General features: G+C 44.5%; 2 protein-coding genes across 2 annotated transcripts in view; one reads left to right on the plus strand and one right to left on the minus strand.

Annotated features, from left to right (window-relative positions):
• Positions 1–508: 508 nt before the first annotated feature.
• Positions 509–7864, plus strand: AGT (angiotensinogen; the record flags this gene model as incomplete). The annotated part of the gene is made up of 4 exons (XM_084261357.1): positions 509–1301; positions 4458–4722; positions 5141–5285; positions 6127–7864. The coding sequence occupies 4 exons, from the start codon at positions 509–511 to the stop codon at positions 6316–6318; spliced, it is 1395 nt and encodes a 464-aa protein (XP_084117483.1). The 3' UTR covers positions 6319–7864.
• Positions 7865–11257: 3393 nt separating this feature from the next.
• The window catches only part of COG2 (component of oligomeric golgi complex 2), a gene marked incomplete at its 5' end in the record, with an annotated part of 29652 nt that continues 24906 nt past the window's right edge, over positions 11258–16003 (minus strand). Inside the window, 3 exons of the mRNA XM_084261060.1 lie at positions 11258–11702; positions 12958–13138; positions 14894–15033. Of these exons, the coding sequence (XP_084117186.1) occupies positions 11601–11702; positions 12958–13138; positions 14894–15033 (423 nt within the window). The 3' untranslated portion in view covers positions 11258–11600. The remainder of the gene's footprint in view (positions 11703–12957; positions 13139–14893; positions 15034–16003) is intronic.

The following is a 16003-nucleotide window of genomic DNA, read 5'->3' on the forward strand; positions in this document are numbered from 1 at the left end:
CAGTGGTCGACCCTAGGAGACCTGGTTTCCAAACCCACTTCCCGCCTAACAGCAGGCAAATCACTTTGCCTGTCCATGTGTCAGCAAGATTTAGTGCAGTGGCTTGCAAAGACAGCTCTGAGCAGGTCCCAGGAGCCATATCCTTGTGTTGCTGTAACAGTCTGCCAGGACTCACACACTCTGCTCTGCAAGCCCAACCAGTCGGCACGCGCGACCATACTGCTCCCCATCTGAAGTCTTTAGGGCACTGCAGTGGGTAATGAAAGCAGATTGACGCTTAGTATTTCCCCACCTGCTGCCTTTGAAACTGGTGGCCATCTCACCCTGGGCTTTTTGGGGGGCAAAGTCAGACCAACCAGCGCTAAATACTGAAATTCCTGCCTTGGCAACTCCGGCACAGCACTAGCACCTCCCTCTGCGAGTACAAGAAACTGTGTGTACAACAGGCAGATCATTCTTTCCTCCCCACATTTTCTTTCAGCAGACACCCTGGAAGTGATTTTTCGACATGAACCTGGCAGCAGATCTTCTCTGTTTGTTGGCATGCCTCACCGCAGTGACTTGTGACCGGGTCTACGTCCACCCTTTCAATTTGTTTTCTTTCAACAAGAGTACCTGCAAGGACCTGGAAAGCCTGGCCCAGGAGGGAAAGAACACTTTTGTCCCTATCTCAATCGAGTCTCAAACCACACCTGACTATGAAGATCACCCAAAGGACAAGGACAAACTGGAAGCCCCGAGCCTGGGTGTCCGGGAGAGGCAGAAACTGAGCCACCTGAAGGGCTTGGTGTATGTCCTGGGCGCACGGTTTTACAGCAAGCTGCAGGAAGCACATCAGGGCCAAAACGTGCTCCTGTCCCCAACCACTCTCTACGGGTCTTTGGTGTCTTTCTACTTGGGCGCCTCAAACCAGACGGCAGCTGATTTGCAGGGTTTGCTGGGATTTGTTGCTCCCTCTGGAAACCCCGAGTGCACCTCCAGGGTGGACGGACACAAAGTGCTCTCTAGCCTGAGGACAATTGAAAGCTTCATCAAGAGCAGGGATGAGGAGATGCTCTTTTCCAAGGCACTCTGCCTGTTCTCTGCCCCAGGTGTACCTCTATCCCAACAGTTTGTGCAGGACTTGCTCCTCTCCACTGATGCTCTCTACGCCCGAGCTGTTGACTTTACAAACCCAAGCAAGGCAGCAAAGCAAATAAACGCCTTTGTGGAAGCCAAAAGCGAGGGCCAAAACCAGTGCTTGCTGACAGACATCGATCCATCCACCAACCTCCTGTTTGCGGTGGACGTCCGCCTGGCAGGTACGGGGCAGCAGTGCTTGTTTTGGGGGCAGGCTGGGTAGGATGAACAGCGGGGAGGAAGCAAGGCCATGTCTGTCTGGGGGTCAGAACAAAGGGCTTGGATGAAAGGCTGGAGCACAGTCCATATGCTGGGGGTCCTGCCTGTACTCTGCCATGAGCCAGCAAGGGTAATGGGGAGGAAGCGGGGGGGAGGTGGCCTCCACAACATTTTCTAGGAAGCTAAGGATTAGGAAGAGTGCAAGAAGGTGATTAAGAGAGGATTGCACAACGTTTCTGACTGCAAGGAACTAAAATTCCTGAGGGTCCTCCAGCACAAATGATCGGGAAGCAGGTTTAAAGCAAGCAAAAAAAAAACCCCTTTTCCCCAAGACCTTGGTGTCCACAGGCAGAGAGGTCAGAGGTGCAGATTCAAGAAAGGCTACAAAAGATAATTGTGGACGTGGCCCTTCTAATGTCTGTTAAACACAGAAGGCTGGAGGCAACTTCTGGCTCTGGAAGCAACCAAACAAATTACCAGTTATGGAAGCTGGGACCATATACAAAATTAAAAGATTCAAGGCAATCCCTGTACTCCCAAGTCAGTACTGCAGAGTACTATTGTGCTCTTCCAGGCTACATCTTTGCTCAGTGACTGAGAGCCTTTTTCACTTTATTTATCTTCCCTATATTGTAGACACAGGTTTCTTCCTGACTCTGATACGGTTGCCAAAAGGTTGCCCAGCTCCATCACTCCCTTGTCCTGATACAAGAGATCTCACTGTAAGAAACTATTTCTTCCAGTGCATTAGCTATCATCTTCCAAAGAAGGGATGTCCATCTTCTTCAGGTTTCTCTGTTGTACATTTCAGAAGTCTGAAGCAGATCTATTTAGTAAAATAGATCTATTTTCCTAAAATAGATCTATTTATTATTTTTTATTTTTATATTTTTACTATTTTTACTATATATTTTATATTTTATTATTATTTATATTTAATATTATTTATATTATTATAGATTTTTACTATTTACTATTTTACTATTTTAGTAAATAGATCTCTCCTGTGTCTTAAAAAATGCTGTAAGAAACAGTTATATTAAAACTGGTAACTTCTTTCTGAACACTTTCAGGGGAGTACATACCTAGTTACACATTCAAGGGCACAGATGTCCTGACCCTCACCTAGCAAAAAGGTTTTAAACATGTTCATGACAAACTGTTCTATGATTCTGATTCACGACTGGCACAACATTAATAGACCAAATCCTTTCAAAATCAATGGCAGAGCTTTGAGATCTTGCAATATGTTAGAATACCAGACTGGTTTGTGTTGCAAGGAACCTTAAAGATCATCTAGTTCCACACCCCACCCCACCTCTGCCCTGTCATGGGCAAGGGTGCTGTCCACTAGAACAGGTTCATGTCTGTCTTGTGCTGGGTTCCCCAGAGCTGGACACAGTTCTTTGTGTGGGGTCTCAGGAGAGTGGATTAAAGGGGAGAATCACCTGCCTCAACCTGCTGGTCACAGTTGGCTTTCTGGGCTGCAGGCGCATATAATGGGTCATGTTGAGCTTCTTGTCCACCAGCATGTCCAAGTCCTTCTCCTCAGGGCTGCTCTCAATCCAATCTCCACCCAGCCTGTAGTTGTGGTTGGGGTTGCCCTGACCCATGTGCAGGACCTTGAACTTGGTGTTGTCGAACTTCATGAGGATTGTGCAGGCCCACTTCTTAATCTTGTCCAGGTGTCTGGACAGATCATTCTGTCCATGCCTCCAGCACGCTGACCACATCACACAGGTTGGCATCATCAGCAAACTTGCCAAGGGCACGCCTGATCCCACTGTCTGTGTCACTGACAACGATGTTAGGGCTAAATAGTCCCAAGACTATTTAGAACCAGTTACTTTCCCACCTTGATACATTTATCTATCTGGATGCTCAATTATTTTTTCCTTTTATTTAACTCTTCCAGTCTTGACTTTTACTGTCCCATGAGATATAAATTCTTCAGGTTATAGAGACCCTGTGAAAGTGTCTCCTTACTGCTTTTGGCTTCCATTCCTTGCAACTTTACTTCCTGGTTCTTTCTCTTGCTTCCACCTTTCACATCTCCTACCTGCTGATTCTTTTTGGTGAAGTTATAGTAGGTGAAAGTGCCTGAATGTTCTTTTATGCAAGGTCATTTGAGGCAAGGGTTCCTACGAAAAACCACTTACTACATATTAAATATGTTAGGGCCCAGCATTTATCTGGATTTATTGGAGAACAGACTAGCATAACAGTACACCCAGACCAGTTCCTGGTTTATATATATTACTTCAATGCAAGCAGGTTGCCACAGCATATAAATTTGCTTTCCAGGTCCCTAACTCCAGCATCTTTGCCTTTCTCGCTGATGGCAGTAGTTTCTTTGATGCCAACAGGATTATCTGCCCAAGAGGGCAGCAGCACTGGTGTATGGCAGGGACCAGATAACATGTTGAAATGCATCGCTGCATAGAAGCAGCGGGAGCTGAGAGCAAGGCTTCCCAAACTTGTTAACTGGGTAAGAACTTTATATTAAGATTTAGCAAGTGTCCAGGTATGTCATTTTTAACCTCTTCTGCTCAGTCAACACTTCACTGCTACTACCTTCCCATTGCTTTGGTTCATAAGATGGGCAAGGGTGAGACCTCAGCCAGAGCTTGCACTGCTGTCCCTCTCCTGAGCCCTCCCAGCTGCCTGAGAGTGCTCCAGCAGCAAGGGCTGGTCCCGAGGGATGTGCTCCCAAACGTGCCACCGCTCGTCACCACCACTCCAGGGTGGAGTCAAAACGTCACCACCGCTCCAGGGATGGAGAGGAAATCCAAGCAGATGGGCCTACAAGCTGACTGGGAGCCAAGTGGCAGCTTAGGAGGAACCAAGCAAGTGGAAACCCAGGCGAGGCACAGAGATCTAGAGGCTCTGGTCACAGTCCAGATGATCATGGTCCCCATGCCTTGAGCTCACACTAGCCTCTGCCTGATGCCCCAGAGTGTGGGATACATTTGTTTGCATTAGCTAAACATGACTTTACACACACAGCTCTTGTCTGATGCACCGTGTGTTGTTTTTAAAGAAACGTGTGTGCCAGGTAAGGGGCAGAGGGGAGGGGAGCTGAAAGAGAAGAATCAATTTCTTTTCTCCCTGTTTTTCAGTGAATGTTAAGCAAGCATCCCGGCTCACAGAGCCTCAGGAGTTCTGGGTGGACTCACAGACAAGGGTCTCGGTCCCTATGTTGTCAGTCACGGGGACATTCAGGTACAAAACTGATGCCAGTGGGACCTTTTCTGTGGTGGAAGTCCCCATCAGCAAGACCGCGCTGCTGGTGCTGCTGCAGCCCATCAATGGCAGTGACCTGGAGCACGTGGAGTCCGAGCTGCCCCCACAGTCCTCGGCCTGGCTTCAGCAGCTGTCCCCAAGGTAGGGGCACTGTAGGGATGAACGAAATTGGGTACACTGGGCCAGGGAGGGTTTAACACCAAGGACAAAGAGAAACACCTGCAAACACCTGGAGCCTCTCCCTGAGGAAGCTTGAGCGTGGCACGACTGGCTTTGTATTGGTGGCTATGTCAGGGAAATGAGTGAGTCCCTTCCCATAACTGACAATGCAGGACCCACAAAGAGGGCTCATTTGGGGTTTAACACCTTAGCCAGGGTCAGATTTTGGGTGAATTCCCCCGTGGAAGCAACAACACACCACCCAGCAGTGCATAGTAGCAGGCTGTCCACCACTTCTAGCAGGAGTTTCCACATGCCGCTTCCCCAGGAGTGCCCAAGCACCGTGCCCAGACACCAGAGACCACACGCTCACTCACCTCTCCCTCTCTCTTTTCCACAGGGAAATTAAATTAACGCTGCCAGAGTTAACAGTAGAAGGCAGCTCTGATCTACAGGAGCTTCTCACGGAGATGGAACTGCCGGCACTGCTGGGGAAGGGGGCAGACCTCAGTAAAATAAGCGACACCAATCTAACAGTTGGAAAGGTAGGGTACACACGGCTGCCATGTAAAAAACCCAATGCCTCCAGATCAGTTTTGGCCTCTTTAACTGTGTAAATGTGCCTAGAACAAACCAGTCAGGGCTATGTGGGGACAGTCTGGTAGGGAACTCTCCAGATGACTAAATGATAGTAAATACCTTTTCAGTTAACCCACCAGCAGGAGCAGGTTTCCTTCACACTATCCAAATTTCAGCACTGCAGCAAACATAACATACAGGAGAAAGATGAAGTTTAAAGTCTGAGCATGCTGGGTACTCTGAGTACAAATTAGATGGCCTTTGTTACCACCTCCATCTCAAACACCTCCTGGCACTGCAGCCAGAACAAGTGTTAGAGGCTGCAGCTTGTGGGCTGCTGAGGATAGTCCCCCATCACTTTGGGACCAGGCACAGAAATCACGCAGAGGTACGTGCAGGACAAGGCCTTAGGTAAAGACACGCCCCAGCAGTCAAGTCCCAAGGGGACAAAGGCAGAGCTTGAAGGAGAAGCCTGTCCTTCATAAAAAAGAAGGCAAATTGTGTAACTTGAGTGCTTTTGTTTCATTTGCTTTTTAGAAGGTGTCCTAGCTTGGGAGCTCTATTGGAGGCTTCAAGGATACCCAGATTTTATACAGCCCAAGCATGCAAGCAGTTGTAGAGCTTTTTCACATTATTGAAAAAACACTCCAAGGGCCTTTTTAAACATCCATGGAGCCTATCCTGCACTGCTTGCAGCTCATCTAGGTTGCCAATCATTTCACGTGAGAGAAAGCACTTAAACCCTCATTTGCCTCTCTGCACTTATGCTCTGAAGACTTTGAATTTACTCTCATGTTTGCCTTACAGGTAATAAACAGAGCCTTCTTCAAACTGGCCAGTGCTGGAACAGACCCACCAGAAGACCCCACAGAGCAGAAGGAAGATTCAACCTTCCTGGAAGTAACACTGAACACACCGTTCCGTTTAGCTGTCCTTGAAGAGAAGTCAAGGGCAATGCTTTTCCTTGGCAGAGTAACAAACCCACTGCACGGGGTCTAAATGCAAGCACGGGGGATGGGGAGGGAGGGGAATGAGGAACATTTCCCATCACCTTTTTCTTATTCATCAGCTATTTTTATGCCCTTGCTGAGTGCTCTACTTAGCTTTGAGATGAAGCAGGTAGTGTCTGAAATACAGCTTTTTGAAAGCTAAACCACTGCCACATTGCATCCCTCTTCATCTGTTTCACCTGAGGTGACTCAAACTTTTCCTCTAACTTCTCTTCCTTATTCCCCTCTACCCCAGCTCCCTTTTTCAATGCAGTGGGCAGGGCATGGACATAAAAAATAGTTTTATAAGCATAAGCATTTCCTAGAGAAACATATAGAAAAGGGCCTTTTTGTCCCCTAAGAGGTCACTTCTTAATTTTTAGTTTGGTCAGGTTTGCATGAGACGCCCCCTTTTAGGTTACAGTGAAAGTTTTACAGCTACACACAGAGACTTCCAGCTTCATCAGCAACATTTTCCTTTAGAAGGCTGCCAGCAGCCCAGGCAGGCTTTGCTTGTCCCACTGAGACCAGATTTTTTTTTGCCTTGGAAGCAGAAAGACATTTAAAGGAAGTTTCTTCTTTCTGCAGCCCAGATGGATACGTTCACTTCTTAACTCTATGGAAAAGCTAAAAATAGGCTCCAGTAGCATTAATGAACTGTGATGGATGAATTCTCACAGCCTGACAGAATTACCTCCGTATATTTTAGGGGGAAAAAAAGAAAAAAAAGAATAAAAAAAGCACCTACTATTCCAACACAATCCCATTCCTTGGATTACTTTCTAACCAGAGAGGCATTTGTTACAGCCTTATAGTGAAAAAGTGGTTAGAGCTCAGGTTGGCAAACTTTAGTACCTGTGAAGCATATGTTCTCAAAAGGCAGCATTTCTGGTGATACCCCACACTAATGGTGGATGTGCCAATAAAGAGGTTTCTGTAGTCCAACCCAGCTCTTAGCAGAGTTAATAAAGGTTTAACGTTTCGAACTGCAACAACGGATTGTTAGATGACTCCGGAATTGAGAAGGGAGAACACGATACCAAGGAAAACCTCTCAGTGGAACAAAGATTTCCACCTCACAACTCCAGACCTGTCTTCAGCACTGGTGGCACTCACCGTAACTGCAGGCCTCTGTGGGATGTGGTGCCAGATGTGTCCCACACAGCACAACAGCTCATTGTCCCCCACAGCAGCCCAAACATCTATTAATACAAACCCACTAATGCCAGGGACTCGCTGTCGGTGACGTAGAGCTGTGGCAGATCCTTCTAGCTCAATGGAACAGACTAACAAATAGCACAACACAGACTTGGGAACACTTGGATTTCATGTGCTGTGATAGAATCACAGAATGGTCTGGGTTGGAAGGGACCCCAAGGATCACAGAGCTCCAATCTCCAGGCCTGGAAAGGTTTCTGCTGTGACTTGGATAGAGCAGCCTGTTTATCTGCTTATTCTGTACGCATTCCACATGCTCCTACATCTAACCACTGTACGTGGATTATATTCTGAATGAATTAACAATAAATATGCACAGACAGAAAGATGCAAATACAGCCACTTCCAAGCTGCTTTGCGACAGTTCAGTTGGGTTTGTGTCCATGACAACATCCCTTGGTCTGGCTTCTGAAACTTGTTCCAAGCCAGGTTTGGGTTCTGTAAGACAGCAAGTTGCAATTACTCGGTACAGCCAAGACACAGGTGTAAGCATGAGAGAGGCAGCTTCCAACCATTCATGCCAATTTAAAAGTTATCCCACTCACTTCAAGTCAGAAGATAGCATCACCAGCCACAGATGAAATTTCAGACTAAAAAAGGCTCCATTTCTGTGATGAAGGTGGAGGATAATGAATGATAATGGTGAGGATAATGGGGGATAATGGCAAGTGCCTCTCTGCTGACACCCTGGAGAAGAAAAGGAAGGGCCAAGGCAGGGAATCAAACATATGCCAGCCAGAGCAAGGTCTGGGATGAGGTGCTAGAGCAAGTACTGCAGTACTACAAAGATAAGCCGTCTATACATGTACTCATTCTCCTATATATACAAATGACTTGCAAAATACGTTGTATCTCTCCGCTTCTCCAGTAACACACACTCTCTTTAGGCTGGTTGCTGACATACAATGTTACAACTAAAATTTTTATGGCATTTTATGCACTTCACTCCCCTCCAGCTCCCCCCAAACCCCTCCACCAGGCACACAACAGTGCACACCCTAAGCACCCAGGAGCCCTTTGCACCCCGAGCTCTCAGCAGCAGTCTACAGCTCACCCACAGCCTGGTGAGGCAATAACCTAAAAACATGCTTTAGCAAACAGGGGATCCAGACAAAGAAAACAAAGATAAGGATGGGCTAGGTAAGCTTCATCGAAACAAGATAGTTTGTCACAGAGCATAGCTGACAATCATGCTGAGAAGCTTCAAAAAAACCCCCACGCCCCCCAAACTGAGGCAGTTACTTCCTCATGCCTCCCAATTCAAACACAATAGCATGACTGTGGAAGGAAGAATAGAAGTAAATATTCCTCAGCATTGAGTCTTCCAGGCAAATACATCTATTGTTGGTTATCTTTAGGTGATGAGGTTAAAGGAGTCTTTTCTGGTGAAACGCACAAGCTTGAGGATCCAGTTACCATTTTAGAAGAAAACGTTCCACCCCTCTCCCCCTCCTCAATGCAATTATAGAAAACCTCTTCCAGCTAAAGTCCTTCCAGGCTTAGAAAAGCACAGTAAGTTTTCTGGAAATCCTAGAAGGCAAGAAGAAAAAGGCACAGAATCTACATTGCTGTCGTTAAGTGCAAGACACTTCTGCCAAAAAAGAACCCCAAGGAATAGAAGAAAGAGGCTTAGCAGCAGCAGACATCTCTATCAGAACAGACTTACTTAGATCATCTCCTCTTGACCGACGCAGCTTCTGAAAAATGATAAAATTCATTTTGCCCAAGACAAATGAGTTCTTTCTCAGCCAGGGCAGCACCTGAACTGTTCGCTAACGTGGCATTCTGCTGGCAGAGAACTAAATGCCATTCAAGTGAGCAAGAGACGGGGAGCTGACGGAAACCCAGTGATGTGGTGTTTGTTTACAGCAATCACAGGGCCATTCAGTAATTCTGATTTGTTATACAGTGTTATTTCCTGCCCTGAAATTAAAGTTGGTCTTACAGGGAGAACAGTCCAGGCTGTATACCCAGCACGCTGAGGAGCAGCGAGCGGTGTTACTGGGGGAAATCGCGTGCAACAAAAGGGCGAGTGACCTTTTTTGTGCCTTTGTTACTTTGGTACAAAGCCTGCATCCTTCCCCTTGCTTTTGTAGGATAACACCAAAGCTTTGTACCCTCAGTCACCAGCAGTGTGCTGCTTCTGTGACAGCAGTTACAGACACTGAATTCATAAAGATACCTTTCAAAGCAGGAAGTTACACAAGGTGTTTAAAGTGCTACAGTCTCAGTCTCAGACTATAACTTACTGATCTTAATAGTAAGAAAGCCTTGTTGAACACAACTGTAGCTAGTGTTAGCAAGATGTCTCTACTCCTGACTCTTCATAAATTAAAGAGGTGCTGGGAGACAGAGCTTTCTAGACTCATCCATTAGAAGCCTGGAAAAATACAACAGAGACCACAGACTTCTTGTCCCTAAGAGGAGCACCATTCGCTCAGCACTGTACACCCAAGCTGGCAGCAGAGGATCTTCACACCACCAAAGGAGACAAACTGAATGTATCCACCACCTGGCAAGTCGGTTCATTTCACTGTTGATGTTCTCTCAGCTGTCTCTTGCCATGAACAGAGTGATACTACACAAATAAGAGTCAAATTCGGCTCACCACTACTTGGACTGAATCAAAGAACCAGCAACATCATTACAAGCAATAGTGCTTTCCCCACTGTCCCCCTTCATAACATTAATGCTAGAAAAGCCCTAATAATCACCTACCCTAATTGCTTCAAAAGCCCAGTGATCCCATAGTTGTCTTCTCAACTAAAACTTGGTCAATTCTCCAGCAGTGTGGAAAAAAAGCTTCAGTGCTGGGAAAGGTTTGCTCCCTCCAACTTCAGTGCTACCTAACTCTCTACCAAGTGCTTGCAAGACTTGCATCTTCTTTGGCTTCCCCCATGAACACACAAGTTCTCTAAATGCTCTAGGAAGAAACAGGTCTTTTCAATTAAGAAAAAACCTTCTTTATTCCAGTGTTAAATTTTTACAGGGTAACAAATACCCAAAACCCTACCTCAAAACCATCCTTCACTCACCCAGCGAGTTCTCTCATTTGAAAGCTTCAAATTCACCTCCTACTGCTCCCAGACTGTGTTACCAGTCATTCATTAAAAAGAAAAAAACAAAACAAAAAAGATAAAGTGTTGATAGGCACGTCACTCTCAGTTTAAGACCGGCCTTTGTTAATCATTCTACTGTTTAAAACCTAATAACACTTTTTAAATTTCCTGCTATATAAAGAGGTACCTTGTTCCCAAGTAGCTAGGTTTGAAGTCAGAAGAATTCTACAAGTATTCAGGCAAAATACTGCCCTGAATCCTAACAGGCAACATAACACAAATCAGTGTTATGCCAACTGTGATTAAATTCCAGCTCAGTGAATTAAGTTCTAGTTTGAAGAAAGACAGGTAGGCTGAGTCTAACAGACAGGAAGTTCGATACTGACACTACAAATTAGTTTTGAAATGTAAAGTACTTTAAGAGCTTTCTTTACATGGCACTTCTCACCACTAGGGTCCCTGAAAAAACCTAAATGGTAAAATGAACACGTTCACAACCCAAACAAGAGCCCTGTGAGGAGGGGAAGCAGGGAAGTGCAAAGCACTAACAAGAAATAGCAGATTCCTATTCCTGTGAGCACCTCCTTTATTCCAGGAGAGCTGGAATAAGGTCCCTTTGAAGGATTCTGACAGCCATCAATGAGTAGGTTTGATTCAAAGACATCCAGGACATCCAAAGTTAGGAAGACAATTTATTACATATTATTTTCATCATATAAGTTCATTCTTCTACATTGCAAGATGTACAACAAAAATAAAAAAACCATTTTCTTTCACTTTTATTCTCTCGTAGAAAGTTTACAACTTTTGACTGCTTTCCATATAATGGAAAACTATGGTGACTTCTCAGTCTTTTGGTGACACAAGCCTGTCTTGACAGAAGCTGCACTCATTTGTTGCTCAAGATACATTAGGAAGCACTTCATTGCTACGTTTTTGGTAAAATGGGAGTTAAAACCTTCTCTCTTTCTTTTAGGGACATTGTTTATCCTCAGTCACACGCTTTCACAAATATCTAGGCATGTTCTGCTGTGGCCTGATCCTTGGCAGTTTGAACCAGCTCTGCGAGGGCTGAAAAGCTTTTTATGCTCCTCGTTTCCAGTCCCATCTTTTGTATCTAAAAAGACACAGAAGAAACATTAGTTTTCCTTAACACATCAAACGCTCCCTCGTTATTCTACTCAAAACCCTCAGCATATATTTTGCCCTGTACCCATGTGTGGCCAAACCACATGACTGCATATAGTGCACAATTAAAAAGAAATAAAATGTATCCAACTTTACATTAACTGGAAAGATTTAACCCAGCAGCATCTTGCAGGCAAATATTTAACCGTCTTCGAGGCAACTCGTAACTAAAGCCAGTTGGAAGTTTCCCAGTGAAACAGAAACTTGGCTCTAAGTTTGTTTTTAATGCATTGATTTAAATGGATTTTTTTTTCTTCTTCTTCCTTTCTTTCTTCAAACTCCAAGTGAGGTTTCTGGGCAAAACTTTAAAGATAAACATGAATACATCCAAGAACAGCCAACAGCGTGACGATGAAAGCACTTCAACTGGCTGCAAGAGCCTATGGTTCTAGCCTCGAACTTCCTGGGGGATGAAAACAGCTCTCCAAACAGAGAGGTTGCTATGTGTCATTTTGTAGCCAGGAAATCTATTGCTCTGACAATTAGAAAAATACGTCCCTGAGAGAACTAGAAGTGCACTGCCTGGAAAAGAAAATCTGGATCTAAACGAAGGCATAACGAAAGGATTCTGAAGAGGTGTTTGCTGCTTGAACCCTTTGTAGCATCCACGTGCGCCAAACCAGCTCCTAAGTGATAATGAACAATCAATGCCTGTTACACTTCGACTCACACTGCGGTGATGCTCCTGCACCTAACAGGAACCAAAGAACAAAACCCCAACCCCGGCCCAAACCTGCCTAATGATACGTCTTGTTAGCAACACTTCCATTCTTCCACCCAAATCCTTTTCCTTTGTGATAAGTCTTGGATACGAGAGCAGCATCTGCTCACACACAGGCAGACTTTATCTACCTGTTCTAATGCATCAACAGCAACATACACATCACAGACAAGACTGATGACAGCTGCTTGGCAACTAACGATACAGACTGGCACTTGGATGTTTATTTCTATATGTAATTCTCAGAAATGAGTACAAACCAGTATGCTTATACAATTTGATGCAGCTACTGCACACACTTCCTGGAATATTTTCTTCTTTTATTAAAGGTTTCATATTTTGCACCGAAAGGAACTTAAAGTTACACGGCACAGCAAGTAAGGGTAACATCTCCAAAGCTCTTGGGAAGAGACCCTTACAAAACCAGCAGTAATAATAAACAAACTTGTTTCTCATAACTTACTTGTTCTCCAAAATACTCAACGTCTAGGGCCAGCTGCAGTCGGATTTTGTTGTCATCACTCATGCCCCCATTTGTGCCAACGGGGTTTGAAGTTGCACTTCTTCTGGCTTGCTTCAACCTTTTTAGGCTTTCTTCCATTTTCTTAACAGAACTGAGCACATCAGATACAGTTTCATAGTACCTAATTAAGGAAGATTAACGAGAAAGGGAAAAGAATTACTCTTTAACAGAAAAGCCTAGTTCATACACATCAGCATGTTGCTGGCCTTGAGAAAAAAGCTGAACAATGCTGTGAGGAATGGTTTTCCTTGCGAGGAAGTTACTTATATTTCCATCATTATCAATTAACCAGCATTCCCATCATTAGTTCTAAAGATTCATCTGAAGATTGACATTCACTGCTGACGTCTCCTTCTCATCACATTTGACCTGTTCAAGGTGTCTGAACACAAAGGATCACAACTCCTCAATTTCGGTCTGAATCAGTCTCTATGTACCACCACTAGACCATAAGTAAAATTCCTTTTCCAAACAGGGTAAGAGTAACAGCCTGAAAGACCAAAACCCCACAGTTTTAGACAAGTTCTAGAAGCACACGTGTATAGGAGGGCACCCAAGTGCACACCAGTCAGAGCTGCCTATTTCTAAAATGAAGCAGCTGATCTAAACAGGGCTCTCAGGAAGCTGTCAGGAAGTCAGAAGAACACTAATGCCAAGTTTGACATTGTACAGATGGAATGAAGCACCACTTCCCACATACTAGGACCCACATTAGACAAAGCAGAGACTCAAACAAGGTAAACTCCTTCTCTGGAGACACTCAAGAAGTGCCTGGACACAATCCTGTGCAACACGCCTTAGGTGATCCGGCTTTACCAGCGGGGTTGGGCTAGATGATCTCCAGAGGTCCCTTCCAACCCCAACCATTCTGTGAGTCTGTGATTCTGTGTAAGCAAATCAACTAGTTGAAGTCTGAAGAAGCCTCATGGACTAAAATTCCTTGCCTAAATGGGAAGGGTATAATATCATATAAATTAACTAACAAATTATATTTCCATTCTATGATTCTACGATTCTATGAAATGCCCAGGACAGCGCGATGTTAAGAGTAGCTAAGAAAGAAAACAGAGTAGCAATAGGAAATTAGAGTATCTGTAAAAGCAGTGACCAGACTGAGCTATGTTCTGTAGTGTGCTAAAAACTGCAACTTGCAAAGAGCTTCCTGACAGTGATCAAGCCACTACTGTAAGAACAGAGTTGAAATAATCTTGCCAATGCTTACTTTTAAACAGGGAGGGAACAGAGAGCAGGCAAGCTTTTCAAAGGGATTATTAGATATGAATGGCTAAGGAAAAAGTGCTTTCCAGTACCATGAAAACTGTTTCAAGATGCCATTCTACTGCAAATAAAAGTATACCAAAAACATCAACTGTGGTCTCTTCTCCTGGCTTGGAATTTCCTAGTCTCACTCACTTCTGAAGACTTCGTACTTCTACTGTACTTCAAAGTTCCTCTACCATGAAAGAAATTCAGTCATTAGTGCTCTGTAAGCAGTTTATACTACTTCTGTTTGTTTCATTTGGATGCAAGGAGATATTGTCACAGTGGGAAATGAAATCAATTCCTTACACATATATTCTCGATGAAGAAATTGCAATATTCTTCCATTTAATAAACCGTCTTTGTTTCTTGTTCAGCAAGGAGGCATTTTAAAACAAGCTCATAAGAATCCAAACAACAAACTGTGAAAACAGAATTCAACAGAAGAGGCTGAGAGATGAACCTGCCCACCTTACCCGCGTGTAACCACCGCCGCTGTGCTCTGCCTACCACTTCAGACAGGGCTTGTAACGCCGACAGGGGAAGTGAGAAGCTGCCTTTTGGGGGAAGGTGAGTTTTCAATTAGTGCAAAGAATATTCTGTATGGTTCTCTTACTTCTGTGTGCTTTCGGAGAGGGCACCTTCCAACCACTGGTGAATCATGGGCTGCTTCAGTATATCCTTGTATTCATTCTGCAGCCGGTAGAAGGGCTTAAGAGCGCAGTCAACGTAAGGTGAAGCTTTAGTTGGCACCTCCTGGTAGATGACAGGGAAACACAGTGGGGGAAAAAGAACCAGTAATTTACTTACTGAAAGTACCCACACGGAATTCTAGCACATACATAAAATTCTAAGCCTGCACCTAAACAGAGACACATACTCCATTCACTACAAATCAATGATGAGGTCATCACACCTAGGAAAGACACCATCTCAAAATGATTCAGTAGTGTTACACAATGTGATATAATACAGAACAAGGTTCAGAATGACCAGAGCTTTTTGAGAGGTGCATGTGCTAGCCACTCCTCTTCTCAGGACTTGACCTCTGAATACACTTCCTGTTCACACTGATTTCAGAGAAAGCTGAGCTGACTCAGTGTCCAAAACTGACTATTAAATCTTCTTTAAAGTCCCTACTATTTCATACTATAACTAAAGTGAAGGCATTGTTATTTCTATTCTTACAGCAACGTGCTCCCTCAGTTTATTTTCCAGAAGAATGCTTTTGGGATAATTAGTACTCCCTCACTGTCTTCTTCCCAGGTAGCTTTGGTTGCAGGATGCTCCCTCTCTCTAGGGACAATCCACACAGCTTTGGTGAACCTCATGCACTGCAAAGCAACAGAACATATCCAGGGTACACAAAATCTCTGACACCTGAAATACTTCATTCAGCTCTAAACGTTCCAAACCTTGGAACCTGACCAAGCAAAAGAGTCTTGGCACATCTGACTCCTGCAAAGGCTATCCTCACCCCAAATCCTGAATTCTGCTGAAAAATCAAAGTATTAGAACACGGCAAAAATAAAGTTGCCAGAACTTAAGATGGCTATAAGAATGTACCTTCTCTACCTGAATTGTTGTTCCAGCTAAAGCCAGTTAGACTGGTTTTCACACCACAAAGTCTGCTAGACTGATATTCCAGCCAGCAACGTGGTGGTTCTCATGGAGTAGAGAGCTCAACCTAAACAACTCAACTGACCTGGAAAGTGGCTAGGCCCTA

Source organism: Gallinula chloropus, assembly GCF_964237585.1.
Source record: "Gallinula chloropus genome assembly, chromosome: 3".
Lineage (NCBI taxonomy): Eukaryota > Metazoa > Chordata > Aves > Gruiformes > Rallidae > Gallinula > Gallinula chloropus.